The 13,493-nt window shown below is 64.8% G+C and overlaps 4 protein-coding genes across 4 annotated transcripts; 2 read left to right on the forward strand and 2 right to left on the reverse strand.

Moving 5' to 3' along the window:
• Positions 1-94: 94 nt before the first annotated feature.
• On the reverse strand, positions 95-1,247 carry EMIHUDRAFT_464328 (hypothetical protein). The gene is made up of 3 exons (XM_005768712.1): positions 712-1,247; positions 555-638; positions 95-482 (listed from the first exon to the last, which is right to left on the reverse strand). Exons 1-3 carry the CDS (start codon positions 1,207-1,209, stop codon positions 348-350), a joined length of 717 nt encoding a protein of 238 aa, XP_005768769.1. The 5' UTR covers positions 1,210-1,247; the 3' UTR covers positions 95-347.
• A 643-nt stretch (positions 1,248-1,890) lies between these two features.
• EMIHUDRAFT_210706 (hypothetical protein) lies at positions 1,891-7,162 on the forward strand (the record flags this gene model as incomplete). Its single annotated transcript, XM_005768713.1, has 5 exons — positions 1,891-2,352; positions 2,510-3,133; positions 3,344-3,460; positions 3,617-4,077; positions 4,153-7,162. The coding sequence occupies 5 exons, from the start codon at positions 1,891-1,893 to the stop codon at positions 7,160-7,162; spliced, it is 4,674 nt and encodes a 1,557-aa protein (XP_005768770.1).
• Positions 7,163-7,557: 395 nt separating this feature from the next.
• EMIHUDRAFT_210707 (hypothetical protein) lies at positions 7,558-9,070 on the reverse strand (the record flags this gene model as incomplete). Its single annotated transcript, XM_005768714.1, has 2 exons — positions 7,558-8,674; positions 8,775-9,070. 2 exons carry the CDS (start codon positions 9,068-9,070, stop codon positions 7,558-7,560), a joined length of 1,413 nt encoding a protein of 470 aa, XP_005768771.1.
• Positions 9,071-9,405: 335 nt separating this feature from the next.
• Positions 9,406-11,255, forward strand: EMIHUDRAFT_210708 (hypothetical protein; the record flags this gene model as incomplete). Its single annotated transcript, XM_005768715.1, has 4 exons — positions 9,406-9,899; positions 10,193-10,361; positions 10,433-10,495; positions 11,169-11,255. The coding sequence occupies 4 exons, from the start codon at positions 9,406-9,408 to the stop codon at positions 11,253-11,255; spliced, it is 813 nt and encodes a 270-aa protein (XP_005768772.1).
• Between the last annotated feature and the right edge of the window lie 2,238 nt (positions 11,256-13,493).

A 13,493-nucleotide genomic window follows, 5' to 3' on the forward strand; every position in this document is an offset into this window, starting at 1 on the left:
CCTAGAAAGTTCCATGCACGACGGGGTTGCACTGTGGCCCCTCGTCTTGTTGTATGTGTGGTCTGTGGAGAGTGGTAAGTAGAGTGTGGGGAGAGCACACGTATCGGCGTTAAATTTATACATGTATGTATTTTCTTCATCCCCTCCTGTGGCCCACTCAGCCAGTGTCTCCCTCTCCGAACTCTCTGTCTCGTGAGTCGTCAGTCGTGTCATGTCTGATGTCTCTGCGTATCGTCTCCGTCAGCATAGACACTGAGTGTCTCACGAATCGCCGGCGATTTCAGCGCACCGCGACCAGCGCTACGGCTGCAGCGAGCCCCAAGGCTAGTTCGCCGGCCTGGTCTCCCTTAGCCCTCCTCAGTCACATCCTCGATGCGACTCTCCTCCGCCGCGCCGTCGCCTGTCCGCATGGCCGCGAGCGCCTCGCGGAGCGCCACGGCCTCGCCCTCCCCGGCATCCATCCGCTCGCGCCGCTCCTCCACCTAAGGGGCGTGTCCTCGACACGTCATGGGCAGGGACAGAGCTCGCCCTGCTCGCGCCCGCCCCTCTCTCGCCTCGCGCTGCCTCTCCCTCCGCCGCTCATCGATGGCGCGCGGCAGGTCCGCCGCCCACACCAGCGCCTCCTCCTCCTCGCTGCCCTGCGGGGAGAGTCCGCCGAGGTGCGGCCGAGATGTGGCCGAGACGCAGCGGGCGCCGCGAGGGTCTGCACACCGCGTCGAGGGAGCGGCCGAACCGGTCGAGGAAAGTGTCGACGAGGGGCGGCGGAAAGCGCTGCTCCAGCAGCTGCGCGCGGCAGCTGTCGCTTACGGTCTCCAAGCAACGGGTGCCGCGCAGAAAGCCACGCCCGAGCATGCGCGTCGGCTTGGCACCGGCTTTGGCGCAGCGAGCCGCGAGGGCGTGGCAAGCACGGTACGTCGTCATCGTTTCTATGCGCTCCAGCGCGGTCTCCTGCTCGGCCTGCGGGTGCTCGAGCGCCCACTGCTGCGGCGGAGGCAGCACGTGGGAGTTGATGGCCTTGAGAAGGGCTCTGCCACACGAGGTGACCATGGCGAGGTCTCCAGCTCCCTTTGGCGCCGCCGCCCTGTCAGCCGCCGTGGCGTGCGACGCCACGACGAGAGAAATGAGCGTCTTGACGGCGTCGCTGATCACGGGCTTCTCGGCCTGCAGCGCCGCCACGACCGCGTCGATTGGCTCCTCCGAGTGCTGCATTGGTGTGTTCCTGGGTGGCGGAAGCGCGAGGCTGGGACAGGTCCCCTAGCTCAGTAGAGTCCACGCAGCACAAGCCCTCGCCGAGGGCTCGGGCATGCGCAGGGAAACCCCCTTTTTCCAGACGGATCCCCCCCTGTGAAAAAGTGAGGCGTGGTCTCTACTCGCCAGGGTCCCCAACCTTCGAGTCCAACAAAAAGAAGTCAGAGGGGATTTCAAAGCCGCCCGTGTGTGGTGTGCGCGCCAGTGTGCGCGCGCCAACAAAAGTCGACCAAAGGAATGGCGCGTCGTTTGAGAGAGATTTTTAGCAATACCAAACAACTATTACAGTTTTGTCGTCGTTTGTTATTGGCACCAAAGTACGTCACCATGACCACCGGGTGCTCGACCAAGCTCGCCGTCATGGGGGGAGAGACTGGCGTGACCGTGCGATGTGCCCGCCGAGAGAGCGAGGAAGAAAACCTGCAAAAACTCTGGAGAAGTGGGAGCTCTCATTTGTTTCTACAGTTGGGTTCCTCTTCCTCCGGCTCCGTACCCCTCGGCCCTCGCCCTCAGCATTCGGGTTCAGCAAAGCGAAACGAACGTTTCTGCTCGCTGCACCCCGACGAACGTGAGACTGCTGCACCCCGTCGAACGTGACCCGACAAACGTGGAGCTCGGGTGCTGGGCGCACTCGCCTGCAGCATGTCGGAAGAGCGCGTCCATCCTGACGAGAACGTGAGCGCCGAGAGTGTCGAGTTTGCCATCTCGCTCAACGAGCGGCCGTCTATGCTCGAACGCGTTGAGCAGCGCAGCCGTCAGTTTCGGCCAGGGCAGCGGTTCCACCACGACGCCCATGGACCTGGCACAGTCGTCGCAGCCGACCCGAAAAGCGGCGTTACCATCAATTTTGACAACGGAGAGGCCCACCAGTACAATCTTGCTTCGCAGCGAAAGCTCAAGCCCATCCTCAAAGATTCTCACACGTACAGCGCAGAGAACCTGTTTGACCTCATGGATAGCGACAGTTCAGGCTTCTTAGACAAGGACGAGTTTTGCTACATGCACAACATGGCCCTCGAGAGCCACCTGGCTCACGCTGCTGAGGTGGCAGAAGCAAATCGCACTGCGGCAGAGGCACAAAAGCGCGCGTCATACCTCAAAGCGGTGGCTGCACCCCAGCCCTGCCCCTTGTCGCTGCGCCCCAGCCCTGCCCCTTGGCTTTCAAAGCGCCTCCCTGCAGTGCGCAGCAGCGGTGACAGTGATGCCTACCCTCCCCCACCCGCCATATTCTCAGTCTCGTTACAGTACGTTCACATCGCAGGCGCTAACTTTGGCCACGCTGACACTGTTCTTGCTCCTCGGCGGTGTCACTGGCCTCACAACGCTGGTAGTTCACGTGTACAAGGACACCAAGGCTGAAGGATCCACCTTCGTTAGCTTGTCTGGCAAAGTGATGCAAGTGTCCCCGGCCGAGACCGCTGTCCCCCTTCTCGCCGCGCCCGTGCTCGACTGGACTCAGCTCGAAGGCGTGCGAGGCATCACCGCAACGTACCAGGACCCGAGGAGAGGCCGCGTGACGGCGGGGCTCTTGATCGACGGCGTCCAGTGGCACAACCACACCGCCACCGCCTTCAGCATCCAATCTGGGTTTGCCACCGAGCTGCGCGTGTGGAACGGCGAGGTCTCCCTCCTCCTGGCCGACGGCAACGAGGTCGAGCTGTGCGCTGCGGTTGTCCGCTGCTCGTCGCTGACCGTCAACGACGCCCTCGAAGCCGAGAGCAAGCTGGAAGAAGCGTATGCCGCCCTCGAGGCTGCCGGCTATGACGCAGCGCGCCGGCGGCGGCTCGATGACTCGTGCGATGCGCCGCCGTCACCCCCTCCACCACCACCCTGCCAGAGTTGGTGCGAAAACAACTCGAACGACTGGGATGCAAAGTGCAGCTGGGTGAACAACTGTGCGGGCTGCGACGAATGCTACTCACCGCCGAGTCCGCCACCGCCGAGCCCGCCCTCGCCGCCCTCAACGCCGCCACTACCACCGCCCTCGCTGCCCTCACCGCCAATGCCTCCGCCGCCGCCCTCGCCTCCTCCTCCGCCCTCGCCCCCGCCGCCCCCGCCCCAAGCTGTGGGATGTTTGGATGACGACGACCCCGAGACGTGCTTGTGCACCGCAAACGTTGAGGCTGCCTGCGCCTACGACGGAAGCGACGCCTGGTACGAAGAGAGCTTTGGTGGCAGCGTCCATCACACCAACTCAGCAGGTGCGAAGGCGGTTCGGCGAAACATTGTGGCCGGAGGGTGCCCCAACCATGAGTGGTACCCGGTCAACCTCAACTGCGCTGGCGGGCAGAGCTACTCGGCCCACGGACTCTCACCTAAACCCCGCCCTCCCCGAGCGCGTCTCTTCACACCGCCCTTCTGTGAACAGGTCAGCATCCCTGCTTACCCCTTCTTCAACGGTGCCTCGTACGAGGACGCCCTCGCCGCAGCCACCGACTTGTCAGAGCAGGGAGGAGACGTGGGGCTCACCCTGAACGGGGTGGCGATATACACGGCTTGGGCAGGCTCGTACGACTATGATGGGGACGGGGACATTGACGAGGATGATGTGATGAGCGAGACTTCGAACGCCGTCACTGCGGAGGGTGAGACGTTCGATCGGTGTGGAGGCCACTCGAGCGGATCGTCAGCCGGATTCCAGTACCACTACCACATCCCGCCGACGTGTTTGTTGGCGCAGCTGGGCCAGTACATCGGGCAGCACAGCCCCCAGGTGGGTTGGATGTACGATGGCTTTCCCGTGTACGGTCCCTTTGGCCCAGATGGGGTGCAGATGATCAAATGTGGCCAGACGGGCGCTCATGAAGTGTACTGCCTGGACGCGTGCAAGTGCGCCCTCCCCTGCCCTTTACTCGTTTCCTCTTACCTCGGCGTTCTCTCACCCGACCTATGTGCGCACCTCAGTGGCTACTACTCTGATGACGAGAGCATCGACGTCTTCAAATACCGCTACTACATGAGCGGAAACACCACTGACCAGGCTAGCCTTCGCGCGAGCCCCCTGCCCACGAGCGACCCCGTTGAGAGCTCCTTCTTTCCGTTTACGCCCCTCTGCTCGCTCGGCTGCAAGCCCTCGGGGGCCAATCAAAACAACTGGGAAGGAGGCGTCGCCAGTTGGCTCCCCGTCTGTGACACGTCGGCGTCTGTCGCCGCATACACCCGCACCAGCGTCGATCTCGACAGCTCCACACCAAGCGACGAGGGCGGCCTCCGTTCAGGCGTCGTAGACACATACATCGCGGGAGCAAATTCGATCAACAACGCGTCGGGCACAGTCGCACCGATCTACTCGACGTCTTTCCCCAACGTGCTCCTCTTTCAGCCGGACGATATGTACCAAGCCTACTCAGACCACTGGCACTCTCCAGCTGACCCTGGCTTCGACTTGCCCACCACCTCCTACGAGGCAACGTATCAAATCGACAGGATCGGCTTGGAGGGAGCGACCTTCACCCGCGCGTACTCGGCGAGCGGCCTGTGCGCGCCGTCGCGCGTCGCACTCCTGACGGGTAGATACGCCAGCCGCGGCGAGCATGCCATCGGCAAGACCGCCAGCAACTACGCGGACACGCACACGCGAGTCACCGTCCCCTACAGTAAGCTCACGGGCGCAGACAGCTCGCACAACTTGGCAGCTGGGCTGGGTAGTGTCGGCTTTCGGACAGGCGCTTTTGGGAAGTGGCACATTGCCGCGGAAGCTGACCTGAATGCGATGGGCTGCGAGTACAGCAGCACTGAGTATGAGTGCGACTATGCCATCGCGCAGCAAGTGGTGCAGCAGGCGGGATTCGATGTCGCCGAAGCCATCTTCATCGCAAACCTCAACAACTGTGGCACGACCTGCAGCGACTCCTTCTCGCACAACATGGAGTGGCTCACGTTCGAAGCCATCACATTCATGGCGGACGCTTTGGACGCATCGCAACCTTTCTTCGCCTACGTCAACCCTACGGTGCCGCACGGCTCCGACGCCGCAAACTCGCTCACGACCTGGAACGACGGTCCGTACTTCTGCGCGGCTACTCCAGCGGGCACGATCACCGACGACTGGGCTCAGGCCTGCGACGGCTCCATGACCGCTACCGCCGACTTCTCGTCCCTGTGCTCCACCTGCACCATGGCGACCCGCAACACAATCTGGAGCTCCTCATCGGGGTCCTGCAGCGGCACGAGCGATCGCTCGTTGTGCTCGGGCATTAACTGGGTCGACGAGTCCCTTGGCGCCATGTACGACTTTCTGGACGAGAGGGCTGCGCTCGACGCCACAATGATCATGGTGTTTAGTGACAACGGCCACGCCAAGGCGACGGTCTACGAGTGGGGCGTGCGCACGCTCCTCCACGTGCGCTATCCAGATGGCGGGATCGCCGCCGGTACCACAGTGAACGAGCTCGTCTCAACCATCGACATCGTTCCGACCATCTTCGACTTCATCGGCCTAAGCGGCACGTATGACACGAACGGCGTCTCTTGGAAGGCGATTGCGGACGGGAGCACCACCTCACTAGACAGGACCGAGATCATTGCGGAGGTTGCGCATGACATCGCCGTCATCCGACACGACATCAAGCTCATCTTCCAGGACTCTACGAACGCCAACTGGATCGCTACGTCGGGCATCTACAGCGAATACGATCACTGGCACACCGAGTTCCAACTGTACAACCTCACCGTGGATGAGGGCGAGACGACCAATCTGGCGGACTCTGATACCGACTCGCTCTCGACCCTTCAGGCGCTGCTGGAGTCGCACCTCGTGGCGGTGGCGACGAACGACGGCTGCTGCAGCGTTCCGATGTCCCTCTCCGCGACGTCGGGATCGAGCGAGATCACCACCTTCTACGACTGCGGCGCGCTGAGCGAGTACGCTCCAGAGTACTTTGGCTCGAAGATTGACGCCTCCGACTGCACCGCCACGGTCGAGGGGACCGAGTGCGCCGTCAAGTGCGCAACAGGGTGGGACGATGACGGCGACTATGGCGTGCAGGACACCGACGCCGTCGAGTGCGTTGGTGGCGTTTGGACGAGTGCGTCCGGTTGGGCGCTCACGTGCCTGCACTTTGACCACAGCCACTCGTACAGCGTGACGGCGGGCGCGACCGTCTCGGGCTCCACGATCGCGGTCGACTTCACCGCCGCTGACGGCACCGAGTACACGTCGCAGAACAAGTACTTGCAGACACATTGCGGCGACTGCGATGAGGCTGGCCTCCTCGACGTCGCCGGCGAGATGTGCTGGACGCAAGTCTCGGGGTGCGTCGGCTTTGTCTACTTCAGCGGCGCTGCGACGCCGTTCGTGATGTTCAAAAGCGATGCGACCACTTCGGAGACGTACACCTCGATCGTGTGGTACCAGTTTGATCAGTCGTCGCTGATGTACTGCGACATCTTCAGCGATGCGGTGGGCGGCGGGGTCGACACGAGCGCGTGCACAGGCCACCTCCTCAGGACGGAATGCGCCGTCACCTGCCTCAGCGGGTACGACCAAGACGGCGACTACACAACCAACGGTGACACCGATGCAGCGACGTGCGCTTTCGACGGGTCGTGGGTGAGCGCCTCGGGCTGGACGCTGAGCTCTGCATGCTCGCTCATCGACTACATGGCAAGCTACACCACGCACCAGTCGTACAAGGTCAACGGGAACGGCCTGGCCTTGTACTTCACCAAGTCGGGGGCGAGCACGAGCACGTACAGCAACTACTACTACCAGTCCTACTGCGGCGACGACTGTCCCTCCGAGAGCGCCTTCCTCAACGTGGCCGGCGAGCTGTGCTCCGCGGAGGATGACTGCGCCGCACTCACCTACTACAGCGCTGGCGACGATCCGTACGTCATCTTCAAGAAGGTGGCCACGCTGACATTGGCATCGTCGGAATGGGCTGTGATTGAGAAGGCGTCGACGGCGCGCTGAGCTGCGAGCGTGGAGCCATCGGATCGCAACATCCGCGACATCTGCGCGCGGGGTGAGGTTAAACCACACGCGACCAGCACTTGGACACATCGGCCCCCAGGTCAGACCCTTCTACTGACTATACTCTGTTGAACAGACTGTCAGACGACAGTATATGCTCGCACACACCTGGAGCCTCTGGGACCACGGCAGGAGCGCCAGGACAGGACTGTGGACTCAGGAGACTCAGGGTCCGTATGATGGCGGGTAGCGCGGTAGGAAAAGTCAATACAGCAAGAGGCGGAGGTGCGCATGCAAAACACATGGCGGCGGGGAGACATACACGGGGTCTGTGCACGAGAGAGCAGGCAACGGGAGGCGCGATCACTCTCCCGGGCAAGGCACGCGGCGCCCAGTCACGACAGCTCCGAAAAGTGATGCTGCGTGCCGTTGGAGGGGCTGCCGAAGCCGTGCGACACGCGGCGCGGCATCGGCAGCGCGCCGCCGAGCGGGTTAGGCACCTTGAGCGCGTCGGCAAAGACGGCGGCTGCCTTGGAGAAGCCCTCAGACCGCTTGACGAGGTCGTCGAGCGCGCGCTGCGACTGCGTCTTGTGGCTCACGAGGCTCTCGGCGGCGTCCTTGGCCGACGCCTTGATCGTGCGCAGCGCGGCCTGCGCCTGCGAGAGCTGGGCCTTGAGGTCGGCCTGCTGCTCCTGCAGCGCGAGCAGCTGCTCGGCCGTCCCCGCCCCCTTCCCACCCACCGCCTGCAGCTGCTCCTGCTGCGAGCCCAGCCTCGCCTCTAGCCTCCGCACCGCGTCGCTGACCGCGTCGACGTCTGTCGACAGGCTGCCTACCGCCGCCTCCTGCTGCCGCAGCGCGCGCTCGTGCGCCGCGCCGCGAGAGTCCGCCTCCTCCGCTGCCTCGGCCAGCTTGCCGCCGAGCGCCTCGTCGCCCGCCTTGGACTCGCGTGTGAGCGAGTCGACCGTCTCCACCAGCAGGGAGATGGCGTCGCGGTGTCGCGCCAGCTCGCGCGCCGACCCCTCCTGCGCCTCTGCGAGCCGCTCGCCCGCCGCCTGCTCCCGCTTCTGCTGCTCCTCCTGCGCCGCCGCGCGCTCCGCCTGGCCCTTGGCCTGCAGCGCCTCGACCGAGGAGTGGACGGTGCGCAGCCCGTGCGTCAGCCTCTCGATCTGCGTGTTGGCCTCGGTCGCCAGTCGCGCGAGGTGGACGGACTCGTCCCGCCGCGTGCCATTCTCGGCGGCGAGCGCCTTGCAGGACGCCTCGACTGCCCCGCTTCGCTCTGCAAACCGCTCCTGCAGCGCGTCGATCGCCTGCTGCTGCGCGCTGCTGCTGCTCGCGGCGTCCGCCTCGCGGCGCGCGGCGGCGGAGGCGTGCGATGCGGCGAGCTCGAGCAGCTGCTTGCGCGTCTCCTTGGACTCCGCCTCGAGCCTGGCCACCGAGTCTTTGACCTGCGAGAAGGAGGTCTGCATCCACTCGGTGTCCCGCTTGCGCGCCTCGGCGATGAGCTCGACGGCGCTGCGAGGGAGCGGGCGGCGGGTGGAGGTGAGCCGGCGCGGTGCCAGGGCGTGTCGGCGGCGGGCAGGAGAGGTGGAGCTGCAGTGCGTGAGAGGCCCACCTGTCGGTCTGCGACTTTGCGAGGTCGACTGCACGCGCCACCTCGTCGCGCAGCGCGGCGCACTCGCCGCGTAGAGAGACCAGCTCCTCGTCGACCACGCTCGACAGCGCGCCGATCGACCGCTTGATCCGCGTGATCTCTGCCTTGAGGAAGTCAAAGACGTTCTGGCTCTCTCGCTCGAGCGCCAGCTGTTCGCGCGCGGTGTGCTCGAGCCGACGCACGGCCTCCTTGACGCGCTGGAACTCGGTCAGCTTGGCGGACCTCGACCACGACGCCTCGGTCGGGGCGGCGTACATGTATTAAGATGTCGGGGCAAGCTCACCGGCAGCGCGCGCACGACACCGCTCTCGCCCGGCCCCCGAGGCGGCGGTTGGAGGAAACCGCACGCATTTTTTTTATTAAGTTCCTCCAAGCTTCTTCTTCGACGGCCGCGACGGAGCAGCGATGTGATCGCAGCGAGACACGAGGAGCGTGGGGAGGACGAGGAGGAGGCGGGGAAAAGGCAACGGCGGTGGAGGAGGCGGAGGCGAGGCGGCGCGAGCGGCGCGGCGGAAAATTATAAATGAAAACGGACATAATTCTTTTTGCTCTTGCGACGGAGCGGCGCGGAAGGACAACCAAACGCTGTCGGATGGATGGCTCTCCCTTCCAGGTCCACGACTACACCGGCCACCCGCTCGACCCAAACGCCTCCCTCTCCAGGCTGTGCAACAGCGCCGCCCAGCGGCGGCTGCGGCGGCAGTCGCAGCTGCCTGAGTTCTTCATCGACCCGCTCTCGCCACTGCCGCTCGCGGACGCCGTGCGGTCCGGTCCGGCGGTCCGCTACGTGTACCTGCTGCTCGCGAGCCGGCCGTACGCCCACGAGACCATCAACCGCAACGTGCACGCGCTGCAGGTGCCGGGCGCGCTCGAGGCGGCCTCGCGCGGCTCGAGAGAGTCGAACCTTTTTCTGGTGCACATCGACGCCAAGATGGAGGCTGGCGCGGCGGAGGCGCTGCGCGCGGCCGTCTCGTCGCGCCCCGACGTCTACTTTGTCCGCCGGCGGCGCCACGTCGTGTGGGCGGGCTGGTCCATGATGCTCGTCCTGCTCGACGCGATCCACTCGCTGCTGCGCCGCCTGCTGCGGTCTAACGGCCGTAGATGCCACGGCAGCAACCCGCACCCAGCAGCACGTGCACACAACAGCCGCCGCCGCCGCTTCAGCCGCCGCATCGCCAGCAGACTCGCAGCGACCCTGCCACCTGCAACCGCCGCGCTGCAAGCAGCGCCGCAGAGCGTGCACACGAGGGAGCGAGGCACGACCGGTCACACAATCATCGGAGCGGCCATGCGAGCTGCAAGCACGCCACCGCCGGCCGCGCCGCAGACGCGCACGCGGGAGGGCGGCGGCCTCACGCCCTCCCCGCGGCCGCTCGCAGGTTCGAGTACCTGATCAACCTCGGCGACGCGGACCTGACCGTCCGCACGCATGGGGAGATTGCAAGCTTCTTCGGCGCCTTCCCCGGCCGCTCCATCCTCAGCGTCGTCGAGAGCAAGCGCGACCCGCGGAGGTACAAGATGCACGCCGGATTCCGCGGCTACTGCTGGGTCGAGTGCGACGAAGGCGCCGCTGGCGGCTCGTGACGGCAAACTGTGACAGCGCCTCTTCACACCGGCAGCTGCGCCCAGGCGCCGCCTTCCTGGTGACTCGTCCCGACGGCAAGCTGCCGGAGGCCAAGCAGGTGATCGGAAAGAGCAAGTGCTGCTGGTCGCGCACGCCACCCATCCTGTACGCCGCGCTGCCGCTGCAGTGCGCCACCAACCTAGATGGGGAGTCTGGATCCACATCTCCCCATATCTCCCCATATCTCCCCATATCTCCCCATATCTCCCCACATCTCGAGCCTAGATGGGGAGTCCGGATCCACATCTCCCCATATCTCCCCATATCTCCCCATATCTCGAGCCTAGATGGGGAGTCCGGATCCACATCTCCCCATATCTCCCCATATCTCCCCATATCTCGAGCCTAGATGGGGAGTCCGGATCCGCGCATTCAAGTTAGCACTCTCGAGCCGACGCGTACTCAGCTGCATTCCGCTGTACTCGCTGTACTCCGCTGCATTCGTAGTGTATATGGTGTCTCGTGCTTTGCACTCAATTTCAGTGCACGCTGCAGGTGCGCCAACCGTGACACGCCGCCCGTCGTGCACGGCGAGCAGCCTGTTGGTGTTCACAGCTGCTCTCTAGAGCCAGGAGCTGTCAATACTCACTAGGCTCGCAGTGGGCCTCGCTCCACTTCTCCCTCGTGCGGCACCTCGCAGAGCACCGCACCGCACGCCGCGCGACGGCGGCGATGGAGAACACGCTGCTAATAATGAGTAGTTAATGAATAGTTAATTCGTTATTAATTAGGCGGCGATGGAGAACACGCTGCTGCCCGACGAGGCGCTGCTGCAGACGGCAGCGACCCTTGGCGCAGCGCCGCCACCATCGCCCTGACGAATCCGTTGACGGGTCCGAGTGAGTGAGTTAGGTTGCGATCAACTCGCCGATGCGCCGCACCGTCATCCCGTCGCACTTGCGCTTCATCGAGTGGCCGCAGATGCACGGCGACGCAAACAAGTATTGGGCGACGGTCGGGCCGCAGTTCCATGGCGGCCCGATGGTGCTGAACGCGTCGCTCGCGAAAAAGGCGTTCCGCTCCTCCTCTATGTTTGCGCGCAAGTTCGACGTGGCCCTCTACCCCGACGCGCTGGCCGCGTGGGACCGCTGGATGGCTGCCAAGCTGCTCTCGCGCGGTGCTGCCACCGCACAGCCGCCGATCGCCAGCCACCTCCTCCCTGGCGACCCGACTCTCTCCAAGGGGCTTCCGCCGCCGACGGAGCACGAGACGGACGCACCGCTCGCCGCGCCGCCGCCCGAGCCGGAGGAGGAGGAGGAGGTTACGCCGCCGCTGTCGCCGCGGGGCGCAGCGCGCTCGCCGCCCGGGCAGCAAGCCGCGGACCGACCGGCGGCGGCGGCGGCGGGCGGCGAGGGAGCGGCCGATTCAGAGCTCGCGACGCGTTTGCCGCGCTCTGGGCCGGACCAGCCGGCGAGGTGGGGCGGCGCTTGGCTGGCGGCGGCGTTGGGTGTCGCAGCCGTCGCAGCCGTTTTTTGCCGGCGTCGGTCGGCACAGTTGGCACAGCTCCGCGCCGCCAAGGTGGCGCGGGCGTTTGGAGCGCAACCGCGATCCACGAAGATTGTATGAGTGAGCCCTCTCTTGTGTACACACACACACACACACACACACACACACACACACACACACACAGAGAGAGAGAGAGAGAGAGAGAGAGAGAGCCGTGTACGTCGCCCCAGTGTGAGATAAAAAGCATTTAAAGAACGCCGGTTCGCCGCTCCGCCAGTGGCAGTGTTTTCTAGTTTGTGAGGCGCAGGCTGCGACCTGCGTCGTGCGTTGGCACGCGCCACCGTAGCAAGAGAGCATGCGTGCCAGTTACGTGGCAGTCCGGCAAAGGCGCTGGGCTGGACCTGGAGAGTGGCATTCACACTCGTAGTGTCCATATTTAAGAGCCGGACTTACTGCTTACTCGCCCGACCGCGAGGGCGCGGCGTAATGCGCCGCCGGGGTGAGGGCAGTGGACTCAGCGACGGCCCTGGCGCGGCGACGTGTGAAGCGGGAACTTTGGTCGATTGCGCCGCACCTCGCCTTCTACGCCGGGCTGCTTCAAGCGGATCCACACATTCGCCCATCTCCCACCGTCCGGCCTGCTTCTTGTCGAAGCCCGTGGTCCGCACATGGAGGCCTGCGCGCCTCAGGTGCATCTCGAGCAGGCCCTCTGCAAAGATGCCGTGCTCAACGCCTGGCCGGTCCCCGAGTGCCGCGCTCAGCTCGGCCATGCTCATGTTTGAGTAGATGCCACGTTGCAGCGCGGCATGGAACGCGACTAGCCGGTGCATCGCGCCAAGCGTCCCCGCCGCGATCGTGTCATCGATAAACCCTGGGTGCTTGCGGGAGCGCGGCAGCACAATGGTGGTGGTGTTCAGCCTGATGTAGTCCAATGACGCGTTCAAGCAGCCGCGTACTCGCAGGCCCCACTGCCCTGGAGCCGCCTCCACAAACTGCCACGTGGAGCAGGGTTGCATGTCGGGGCGCACCAGCAACGCAACCTCCGGCGCGTCGGCCGCCGTCAGCGCCGCTACTCGCCGCCGGAGGCGGTACTGTGAGCCGAGCCGCTCTAGCAGGCCGTGTCCGAGAAGCTTTTGCTTGCCTCGTGTGCCTTCGAATCGATGCGGCGGCAGCTTCACCTCCTCCTCGCGGAATGGTCCGATCTGCAGCGCCCTGAGTGCCGCCCCTCCGCGTCGCCATGTCGCGTTGACGCTGCACGAGGAGTGCCGGCGCAGCTCGTCACCATTTGTCGCGTGGTGAGGTAAATTCTTCTCCTCGACATGCGTCAGGGTCGGGGCGGCCCGCTCTAGATGGCTCACTGTGCCACAGTCCGAGACTGCGTACGTCGAGAGGTAGATGCCGACTCCGTGAGGACCGCTGGGAGCAACCACGTGTTGAAGCATGGCCCTCACCGAGTTCCGGTCGCAGCCTCGCATAGTTCCAGAGACCAGTATTGCAACTCGAATCCCTCTGCGCGGGGCTGGCGCCCACGACGTGGTGAGCTCGCCGGGCTGGGAGCATGCGGCCATGCGGCGTGCAGGCAGTGGGCCTCGCCCACGGCTCGCTATTGA

This window comes from Emiliania huxleyi (assembly GCF_000372725.1).
Source record: "Emiliania huxleyi CCMP1516 unplaced genomic scaffold EMIHUscaffold_45, whole genome shotgun sequence".
NCBI lineage: Eukaryota > Haptophyta > Isochrysidales > Noelaerhabdaceae > Emiliania > Emiliania huxleyi.

Bases quoted from the DNA above. Each gene is read 5' to 3' on its own strand.
- EMIHUDRAFT_464328 (XM_005768712.1), bottom strand. From the start codon at position 1,209: ATGCAGCACTCGGAGGAGCCAATCGACGCGGTCGTGGCGGCGCTGCAG. The intron at 639-711 runs GTGTGCAGACCC...CTCTCCCCGCAG, and splicing joins TCGGCCGCTCCCTCGACGCG to GGCAGCGAGGAGGAGGAGGC. The intron at 483-554 runs GCGAGAGAGGGG...CACGCCCCTTAG, and splicing joins GGAGGGAGAGGCAGCGCGAG to GTGGAGGAGCGGCGCGAGCG.